This window comes from Sinocyclocheilus rhinocerous, unplaced genomic scaffold (assembly GCF_001515625.1).
Source record: "Sinocyclocheilus rhinocerous isolate Xijiao unplaced genomic scaffold, SAMN03320098_v1.1 scaffold1441, whole genome shotgun sequence".
NCBI classification, from domain to species: Eukaryota; Metazoa; Chordata; class Actinopteri; order Cypriniformes; family Cyprinidae; genus Sinocyclocheilus; species Sinocyclocheilus rhinocerous.
The window spans coordinates 1593436-1604307 of NW_015654063.1; the positions used below are offsets into that span (position 1 = coordinate 1593436).

At 34.6% G+C, this 10872-nt stretch overlaps 2 protein-coding genes across 2 annotated transcripts in view; one reads left to right on the forward strand and one right to left on the reverse strand.

Annotated features, from left to right (window-relative positions):
- LOC107716803 (Golgi pH regulator) overlaps nt 1-5841 on the forward strand; it is a 16684-nt gene extending 10843 nt beyond the window's left edge. The window contains exons 9-14 of the mRNA XM_016523375.1: nt 1219-1307; nt 1628-1720; nt 1817-1912; nt 2989-3078; nt 3309-3374; nt 4878-5841. Of these exons, the coding sequence (XP_016378861.1) occupies nt 1219-1307; nt 1628-1720; nt 1817-1912; nt 2989-3078; nt 3309-3374; nt 4878-5084 (641 nt within the window). The 3' untranslated portion in view covers nt 5085-5841. The remainder of the gene's footprint in view (nt 1-1218; nt 1308-1627; nt 1721-1816; nt 1913-2988; nt 3079-3308; nt 3375-4877) is intronic.
- A 1769-nt stretch (nt 5842-7610) lies between these two features.
- LOC107716762 (putative PDZ domain-containing protein PDZK1P1) overlaps nt 7611-10872 on the reverse strand; it is a 4635-nt gene continuing 1373 nt past the window's right edge. Inside the window, exons 3-5 of the mRNA XM_016523310.1 lie at nt 9402-9598; nt 9032-9244; nt 7611-7964 (exon numbers count right to left, since the gene is read on the reverse strand). Coding sequence (XP_016378796.1) covers nt 7611-7964; nt 9032-9244; nt 9402-9598 — 764 coding nt within the window. The remainder of the gene's footprint in view (nt 7965-9031; nt 9245-9401; nt 9599-10872) is intronic.

Genomic DNA, 10872 nt, shown 5'->3' on the forward strand with positions numbered 1-10872 from the left:
TTTCTTTCTTTCTTTCTTTCTTTCTTTCTGTCTGTCTATCAGCATCAACATCATTTTTGTTCTTTAAAGAGATATATACAATATATATATTTTAAATATAACATAAAATATAAGATTTACAGAAATAATTAGCTCTGTATATACACATTATGGTTCAAAAGTTATTATTATTACTTTATTTTATTTTTTTAAGTAGTGTCTTTTGTTCACCAAGACTGCATTTATTTAATAATGAAAAATACAGTAAAAAAAAAATAATACCATGAAATATTATTACAATTTCAAATATTTTTCTATGAATATATTTTAAGAAATGTTATTTATTCCTGTGATGGTAAAGCAGAATCTTCAGTAGCTGTCTCTCCAGTCTTCACTGTCACATGCTCCTTATTATGCTGAAGATTTTATGTTAAAACATTATGTTGAAAAAAAATCTTTCTGACCCTACATTTATGGATTTTATATGAACCAAAAGTAGTAAATAAGTACGATTTGTATTCTTCAATTTTGTCATAACAGAACAACATTTTTATTTTTAAGAACTTTTTAATGTCTCTTTGTAGGATTGCCATGACAAGAAGGCAGATGTACCAGCGTGGAGAGGAGCAGAATAAACAGACGGGATTCTGGGGGATGATCAAGAGCGTGACCTCCTCACCATCAGGCAGTGAGAGTATCCTTAATGAGCCAGCTCGTCTGAGGCAGCAGGCTGATAGTACAGGTCCTGAGTTAGTAATTCAGTCTCATTTAGAAGAGACCCAGCAACTGGAGAGTTACTGAGATCACATTTCATCACCATTGTGCCTTAAGTGTCTGAACAAAGCAATTAACTCGTGTTCGCTCCTGGAGGACTGCCACAGCAATTTAATTTAAAGCAGTAGCTAATGGGCAGTAAATAATGTGTGTATGTGTGAGGATGTGCATGTTCAGTAGGTTGGCTAACCTGCTGGCTAAACACAAAGGACCCAGATTTTACAATGCATCTACAAAAGCAAATAATAATTTTAATGAAGTCAGACATTGAAATGTGTTAGTTTTATCGTTTTTTAAATTGCCTATAAATCCATATACATATGCAGTCTGGATTGTATTTTCCTTTAGTTATATTGCTCATTGTTTTCAAGGCTGAGAGCACTAATTTTTGGGGGGTTGTGATGCACTAGTTTAGGACCACAGGCTCCTCTGAGGGATGTTTGTTTCTTAACCTTGGCACGGCAGATCTTTCTCTGATCCAGCAGGAAGTGGATGCTCTGGAGGAGCTCAGTAGACAGCTTTTCCTGGAGACCGTGGACCTGCAAGCTACCAAGGTATTTAACAAAATGAAAAATAGTTTTATTTCTATGCACAGGGATGCCATGCTCATGTAAAACAAGGAAGTATGTATCAGGCAATTTAAAACATTGCAATTTCCAGGACAGACATGGAAATGAACAAAATCCTAAAAATAAACAATTATAGTTAATCGTTTTTTTTTTCTTTCCCCCACTTTCCAGTATCCAGTAAATATCCAGTAATCACAGTATAGTCATGGCAATTCTTTGGTCAAAATGTGTTTCTATAAATCCTTTATATAAATAAAAGTAAGTTTTAAAAACACTATAATGATCTTATGTCTCTGTATCCCAAGGAACGGATAGAATACTCAAAAACATTTCAGGGGAAATACTTCAACTTCTTAGGTTATTTTTTCTCCATTTACTGTGTGTGGAAAATATTCATGGTAAGAATTGTTTTTGCTCATTTTGTTTGGCATGTATTATAGACCGTTGTAAAAATGTGTCATAATCAGTGACATAATGTAATGTGTTCTTCATAGGCTACTATAAACATAGTGTTTGACCGTGTGGGGAAGACTGACCCAGTGACGAGAGGAATCGAGATCACGGTCAACTATCTCGGCATTCAGTTTGATGTATGTTATCATCATCTTACGCTGTTTTATATATTTTGGCTAGCTAAATTTCTTTTAAGCTTCCCTATTAGACTTCGTATTTATTCTTTTTCTTTTTTTTTTACTCAGCTTTTGTTACTCAGTAGTGAGTATTAATGGTGTAATTCACTATTGTTGAAAACATTTAGGGTCAGTAAGTTTTTGAAGTTATAAAGAAGTCACTTATACTCACCCAGTCTCAATTCACAAAAATATAGTAAAAACAGTTATATTGTGAAATATTATAACAATTGAAAAAAAGAACAGATTTCTCTTTTAATAATATACATATTTCTTGTTATAATCAATGTGGAAAACAGTTGTGGGAAACCTGATACAGTTTTTTATTCATATCAGGATTATATCAGTTTTTTTGAACAGAAAGTTCGAACATAAATTATTAGAAATAGAAATGTTTTGAAACACATACATTCTACTTTTGAACAATTTAATGCATCCTTGCTGATTTACAAAAAAAGCTGCTGACCCCAAACCTTCGAACAATAGTGTATGTTATGTTTATTGCTGATAAAACCCCTTTTACATTTTTAATGTCTCTTTATCTCATGGGTAAGTCTTCCTTCTTGTGTTTCTATGCCCCCTATTGGCCAATATATAAAACTGTAGACAAATCAGATGTTAGCACTGCTTTGCCAGCAGAAATGACCAAACCAGTTGTTTGTTTACTTATTTAATGATAGTAGTTTTTAAAAAAAATGATTACATTTGTTAGTACACACTCATGTACATAATTGTTGCGTATCCACTCTAATAGACTTTATACTCCTGACTGCGATTGTATATGCATGCTGCGATTGTGTGTGCTGTGTCAGCTGACATTTACTGCTTTGGTTGGCAGTTAATTGTTCCCCAGCCTGTTAAATGACGGTTTAATCTTTCCCCACGAGGAGGTAATGATTCAGCCTCTTAAACATGTAATCTGTGTCCGGCTTCACTCTTGCTCTCTACTGATAAGCGCAAATGCTGCTCATCCCTTTCTAATGGATAAAGCCTCGCAATTTATGTGCAGAAGAACTTAAACCTTTGTTTTCCCACAGGTCAAGTTCTGGTCTCAGCACATTTCCTTTATCCTGGTGGGAATCATCATAGTCACGTCCATACGAGGCCTTTTAATCACACTCACCAAGGTGATGAACATGTTTTTTTCTCATTCAGTCTTATCACTTAAGGGGAAACGGTCATATATTACTGTACGTGTGCGTAGGCGTGTTGGTTCAGCCGGTGTAGAGGGAGGAGATTATTTCCTTGAGCAACTGCAACTTGGTCTTGCTCAAATTCAGTTTCTAAGAAGCATTAATTGATGTTTAAAGCTCATGAAAAGCATGTTTTGGTTAATCTTTTTATGTTTTGTTCACAGTTTTTCTATGCCATCTCCAGCAGCAAGTCCTCCAATGTCATTGTGCTCGTCCTGGCTCAGATCATGGTGAGACATAATAAAATAAAAAAAATAAAAAACCTGTACTAACTGTTAGTTTTGTTAAAGTGATAGTTCACCCAAAAATAAAAATTCTGTAATTAATTACTCACCCTCATCTTGTTCCAAAGCCGTAAGACCTTTGTTCATCTTAAAAACACAATTTAAGATATTTCTGATGAAATCCGGGAGCTTTCTGACTCTGCATAGACAGCAAGAGTACTACCACGTTCATAGCCCAGAAAGGTAGTAAGGACATATTTAAAATGGTCCATGTGACATCAGTGGTTCAACCTTTATTTTACAAAGCTATGAGAATACTTTTTTTGCGCAAAGAAACCAAAAATAACAACTTTATTCAACAATTTTATTCGACTATTTAAACGATGTCCTTACCACCTTTCTGGGCCTTGAACGTGGTAGTACCCTTGCTGTCTATGGAGGGTCATAGAGGTCTCGGATTTCATCAAAAATATCTTAATTTGTGTTCTGAAGATGAATTAAGGTCTTGCGGGTTTGGAACAACATGAGGGTGAGCAATTAATGACAGAAATGTCATTTTTGGGTGAGCTGTCCCTTTAATTTTAAGGCATATAGATACATCAGCAAACGTTTGATGTATGTATGATGTATGAATTTTTTATTGATTATGATAAACAAATAATTATTAATAAGATTTTTTTGAAGAAAATATTTTTGAATACACTTATAATGTTGCAAAATATTTCTATTTTAAATAAATAAATGTTCTTTATTTTCATCAAAGAATGCTGAAAAATGTATCGCAGTTTCCACAAAAAATATTAAGTAGCACAACTTTTTTTTAACATTTAATAATGATAAAAAAATGTTTATTGAGCATATTTGCATCAGCATATTAGAATGATTTCTGAAGGATCATGTGACACTGAAGACTGGAGTAATGATGCTGAAAATTCAGTTTTGCATCACAGGAATAAATTACATTTTAAAGTATATTCAAATAGAAAACAGTTATTTTAATAATGTTTTACAATATTACTGTATTTCTTTATAAAAAAAATATACACTTGGTGAGCATGAAACTTTCAGAAATGTAAAAAAAAAGCTACTGACCTCAGACTTTTGAACAGTAGTATAAAAACAGTTTAGTGTTTTTCCAGCAGAAATAATGGATAACTTTAATAATTTTTTAACCTGGTCTCTCTCTATATATATGAATTGGGAAAAAAAGTGTAATATTATATTATAAATCAGTTGTCTCATGAATTATATGACATAGTAATATAGGAATCATAAATACAATTTTTCGGTTCCAATTCTGAATTCACTTCACAATATGTGTTCCAGACCTATTAAATGTTATATTGAAATGTTATAATATTTGGTTCCAGTATTGTTTAAAAAAGTGAAGGTGATTTTAAAGAATAACTGTTTTTGATTCCTTGTCCCACTAATATTTGAAAAATCCTCATATACAAAATGGTGCGACATCTCTGTCTCTCTCTCCCACTCTCTGCTGTCTGTTTGTAGGGCATGTATTTTGTGTCGTCTGTGCTCCTGATGCGGATGAGCATGCCTTTAGAGTATCGCACCATAGTGACGGAGGTACTGGGAGAACTGCAGTTTAACTTCTACCACCGCTGGTTTGACGTGATCTTCCTGGTCAGTGCTCTCTCCAGCATCCTCTTCCTTTACCTGGCCCATAAACAGGCACCTGAGAAGCACATGACCCTGTGACCTCATAAGTGACCTCATCAGAGAGAGACACATAGGACTAAAGTGTCTCTTTCTTTTGTCTCTCCTTTTAGAAGGACTTTTATGCCTCTGCCTTGTAATGAGCATTATTGGGTCTGTATTTCCTGAATCAGGAGGTACCCAGAAACAGTGTTTATTTGACTTTGGTTTCAAAAAATGCTGATTTGCTGTATCATTTAAATAGACTCATATTAATGGAGGGGACAAAATAGTATACAATGTGGGTGTCATTTTTATTTTATTTTTATAAAACGCATAAAATTTCCCATACCAGGTGTTATTATGTTTACCACGGTAGGTGAACAAACTAAATGCTCTCACTAGTTTGTTTACCATGAAATCAGTTACTCTTGAGCCATCTTTTATCATTAATAGACATCAGATCTATATCTCAGCAACACCCAGTTATGTTACAGTGGACTGTTGGACTCTTGTTTTTCTTTCAGGCCTGTTAATCGTTACTATCATTCCATGTCTCATTAAGAACTGTAATGATTCACATGTGGATACTGTAATTGAGTGAGAGTCATAATCTTCTGCTGAAATCACATCAACTAGAAAAGGTTTAAGAATATATGCACTTTGGGCTTTTGTATTATATATTTTTTTGGGTGTTAGACAGACAGGTGCCGTTGATTTACTGAAAAGGCAATATCTGCATGCCAGAGATGTAACTGTCTTGGACTTCTTGTCAAATACAGGAAGCTCAGATTTCCATTAAAAGGCTTTTTCAAACATTTCCACTGATTCTTATTGGTACATTCAGTAGATTGATGCTGAAAAAGTTTTACGAGGAATAAGTAGTGTTTTGTGAAGAGCATGATGTCTTAAATGAAAAGTGTGTTTAATTCTGTTTTGTGTGGGTCGCACACCCTCAGTGTATTTCGTAATTCTGAAATGGTGTGACCTGCAACGAGAATCCTCACCTTCATTGGCTGCCACTTCTACAGATATGCTATAAGCATATATAGATATGCTATAAGCATATTGGTGTTTGGTGATGTGAAGAGTGAAAATTAAGCCATTAAACATCTATTATTAAAATGCTTTACCAGCAAAAACAACATGAGAATTAGTATATGTACAGCCGAAGAACAAGGAAAGAGCTAAAGACAAAAATGAACAAAAGCTTTGTATACAAAAGTGGGAATATTTGATGATGAGTTGTGATGCACAGGTTGCTTCTTTTTTGTTGGAAGGTAAGATAATTTATTATTGTGTAGACTGCACACAATAACCCCCCCCCCATCAATCTACACTCCATACAGGACAAACATCACTGCAACACTCCACCGGTCTGGGAATTATGGTGGTGTGGCAAGACTTAATCCTTAAGCTTTAAAGGCAGAGTAAGTGATTTCTGGTAGCCAATGTTGATATTTGAAATCACCAAAACAAACACGCCCCTACCCCAAAAGGGTCTTGCCCCTAATTCTGATAGCTCCGCCCCACATATACGTACGCAACCCAGGCAACGATTAGTTCTGTGAAACAAAGCAAAACCAATGTTACACCATGTCTACTTTCATTGCCCTGTTTAAACAGAGCTTTCTTGGAGTCATAAAAAGATCCCCAAACCCCACTGAAGAGGATACTCACGAGCGCTCGCCGACTCCCTACAAAAATGTAATTTTGTCTGCATCAGATTTACACTCACCGAACTTTCTATGGAATGTTCAAGCTACATCACAAAGGATTCCTTAGCAACCATACACAGTGCTCAATAAACATTCAATTGAAAATAAAACAAACAAACAAACAAATAAATAAATGCAAAACAAACTCAATGCTCAATAAACTAACAGGTTTGTTAGTGATGAGAGCCCTTGGCTGTTTTGTTCGATTAAAGCTGGAGCTACAAATATAGAAAGTGAATATCGATTTTTAATTGGTGATGTAGATTTGCTTCTGACATTTGTTTTTCTTTATGCGTCAAACATTTCATGATTTTCCTAAATAATACATTATGCATAAGTACAATGTAAATCTCATTGAATGTTGAACTGCAAATCACCTGATTTTATCATTATCAATAATGCTTAATATTTTTATGGAAATCGTGAGACTTTCATAATAAAGAACAGCATTTATTTAAAATAGAACTCTTTTGTAACATTATAAACATCTTTACTGAACTTTTGATCAATTTAATGCACTGTAGATGAAGAAAAGCATAAATAAATAAATAAATAAATAAATAAATAAATGCACTTTTGAACTGAACAGTTTAAAGGAATATTTCGCCCTAAAACTATAATATTATAATTTACTCATGTCTATAACATTCCAAACGCAACGTTATTGTACATATTCAGATACTCAGAATATGCACATGTTAGACTACATTTAGAAATATATTTTACTGGACAGTGTACAGTTCTTCAAAATGTATTTTATGTTCCACAGAAAAAAGAAAGTCATACAGGTTTGGAATGACACGAGTGTGAGTAAATGATGACAGAATGAGAAACTTAGTATTGTGAGGTATATTGTGAATGCTGAAAACAATTAGAAATGCTGAAAAGCAGTACTGACCCTTGACCGAGTTTGAGCAGGTGGAGTGGCCGGCCTTTCGTTGTCACTTCCTGTATCTTTCCTCTCGTCCTCCTGTGCGTAGGCTGGTGCCGGGACATCAGCGGAGGGCTCTTTATCCAGCAGCTGAGGGCTGATGGCGATCCCTCGTGCTTTCAGATGATCATAGGCCGTCCTCTCAGCCACTAGGAGGACCAGCGTGTCCCCGCTCTTGCGGACGAGGTTCACAACCTCCTCATGTGTGCTCATTTCCACATTCACCCCATTCACCTCCACAACAATGTCATCATCCTCCAATCCGGCTCTGTCTGCTGCTCCATCTTTCACCACCTGAGAGAAAACACATTAACAGGTTAATTCATCCCAAAATGAAATCAGTTACTCACCCTCATGTTCTATATCTGAAGGATGTCCACTCTTTTAATGAAAGTGAATAGGTGAATCTAACTCCAAAATCAAAATCAATTCTTCAATCGATGAAAATTTGGATCTATTCATTCATTCATTCATTCATTCATTCATTCAAAAATTACATGTTTTCTTATTTCTCATATATACTAGAGAACAGCAAATTGAATTGCGATCAATATTTCAGAATCTCAGACATAACTTTCATACACTCAAAAAATCTTCAGACCTAAAGTTGGATTACGCTGTCAGTCATACATAAATGCAATAGCTAAGAAAATAATCTGCACTCATAAAAACATGTGGCATAGTTCATTTCTAACGATTTGCATCTATATGACTATTTAAAAATTCATATTTTCAAAACACATTAATTCAGATATAATAAAATCTATACTAAAATCTTAAAATCAGCATAAACCTTTTCATTGTGACAACAATTGAATTTAGTTAAAAAAGTATGAACATGGTTAATATGAATATGGCTAGACGTGGAACAAGCAATATTCAGTTAAAATGTATGAGATTTAATCAAATTATATGTATTAGTTTATTAATGTTAAATGGGTGGAATTCAAATGGGTGAAATTTTATATGAAATTCAAATACATAAATAAATGTATTCATATTATTTATAAATCTATTTATTATTATTATTATTATTATTTGAGTGCAGACTTGGAATATAAGGTTTATGGACAACATTTATGAAACTTTTATAATTATTTTATGATACTTTTCTGGTATTTTGGAGCTTGAAAGACACTAGTCCCTATTCACTTTCATTAAATAGACAAGAACAGTTGGGATATTCTTTAAAAATTCTCCTTTTGTGTTCAGCTGAAGAAAGAAAGTCACACAGGTTTGGAATGTCATGAGAATACGTAAATAATGACAGAACCTCTGAACCTATTCAAAAACTGAGCCTAAAAAGAGATCAAGCAGAGCTTTCTAGAAATGTCAGCACAGATCATTTTGTCAGAGCCCACCTCTTTGATGTACTGTCCGTGAAGTCCCTGGATGCCGTTGAGATGGAAACCAAATCCAGCAGCCGTCTTCTCCAGCCGGCACAGTTTGGGTTTGTGGTCCACATCTGCTGGAGCAGGTGCCGCTGGAGCAGGTGTGGCTTCAGCTTCATGCTCAGGATAGCTGGGCGGAGATCCTCTCATTTCCTCCCAGTACAGAAGTGGAGAAACACCACCCTATACAGCAAAGTATTACACAATTTAATATGAAATGTAATTTAAGATTCAAATTTTAAATTGAAATATGCAATCACCAGTGTATTCTTCAGTAGCAGTGTAAATGTTTCAAATCAATGCTGCACTGCAGCAATCTTAATGAATGAAAGGGACTCACCAATTTGTACATTTTCTCTGTTTCAGCCTCCAGCACAAGGAGGGAGCACTTGTTTCCTTGTTGTGATATTTTTTCCACCACCTGTTCATGTCTGCAGTTATCTGTTTCCTGCCCATTTACGGCCACTAGTCTGTCCATATTCTTCAGTCCCGCTCGCTCCGCAGGGCTTCCTTTGTCTATTTCTCCAATATAATGGCCTGAGACAGAACACAAAATATGACATGAATCAAATATTAAAACATAAATCAAAACATTTTCTCAATTTATCTAGGGGTGACCATACGTCCTGGAATTCTAAATACATAATCGACCAAGCGTGGCATGCAAGAAAGTGGGATCTACAGAGAACATCCAAAGAATATTAATTTAACCAATTTAATTATTAATGTATTATTTACAACTTTTTGTAATGAAAAGTATTCATTAATTATAATGAAAAGCCAATGCTGGTAAAATAAGTTTTTTATTATATTTTTAAAATGCCCTCTTTTGCACCCTACATCATTTACTGTACAAAAGAACATCTTGTGATATTAAATCATATTAAAACGCTAATCTTTTTTACTGCATCTAAGAGGCATTTCAGTAGATAACCTTTGCTTATCACTATACAGTATCATCAAAATTCCTCTGAATCACAGTTATGCAATGTCAATTATCCGGCACGAACACATTGCCCTTACACTGTAATAAACTTCAGTAAGTTCAATTGGCACCACCATGCTAGAAAGAAAAATAAACAGAAGAACTAATGACAGTAATGCAGTGGTAATGCAAAGAGAATCAGGGCTGCTAACACCAAACGTCCAGGATCCAGGAAAATACAGCCCTGCTGTATTTCCCCTGAGTTCAAGTCTGCGAGCAGTGCACTTAACCTCAGGTTGTTCCAGAGAGACATCTATGCAATTAGTGTGCTGTAAGTCACTTTGGATGACATAAAATAAAGAATGAATAAATAGCTTGTGACCTATTTAAAATTCAACAACTCTTTTACATTTTTTGACAGGTCAGATACAGGTGCACTGCTATAACATTTCCCTCAGGAGGAACCAAATGATAAGCCACCAAGACAAATCTGACAAGAACATACAGTAATACTCAGAAAGGAACATGGTACTTTTGGAAAGCCTCACAAATACTGTTTTTTTGGCAGCGGCTATTTGCACTAAGTGTAAATAGCATATTTTCTTAGCGATAGATGCTATTTACACTAAGTGCAAATAGCAATGGATTCTATTTACACTATGTTAAAACAGCAAGATTTTCTGCTATTTATACTACTTATTGCAAATAGTAGCAATTATCTGCACCTCAGTATTGTAGTACATTATAAAACAGTACGTAATAATAACGTATTGAGTGTAAATGATTATGATACTTTTAATTCAAATTATTAAATGGATGCCACCTTATTGGGACAATAAAGCCCTCCCTACCCCCTACCCCTACCCAATACTTTATTTTCAACTTT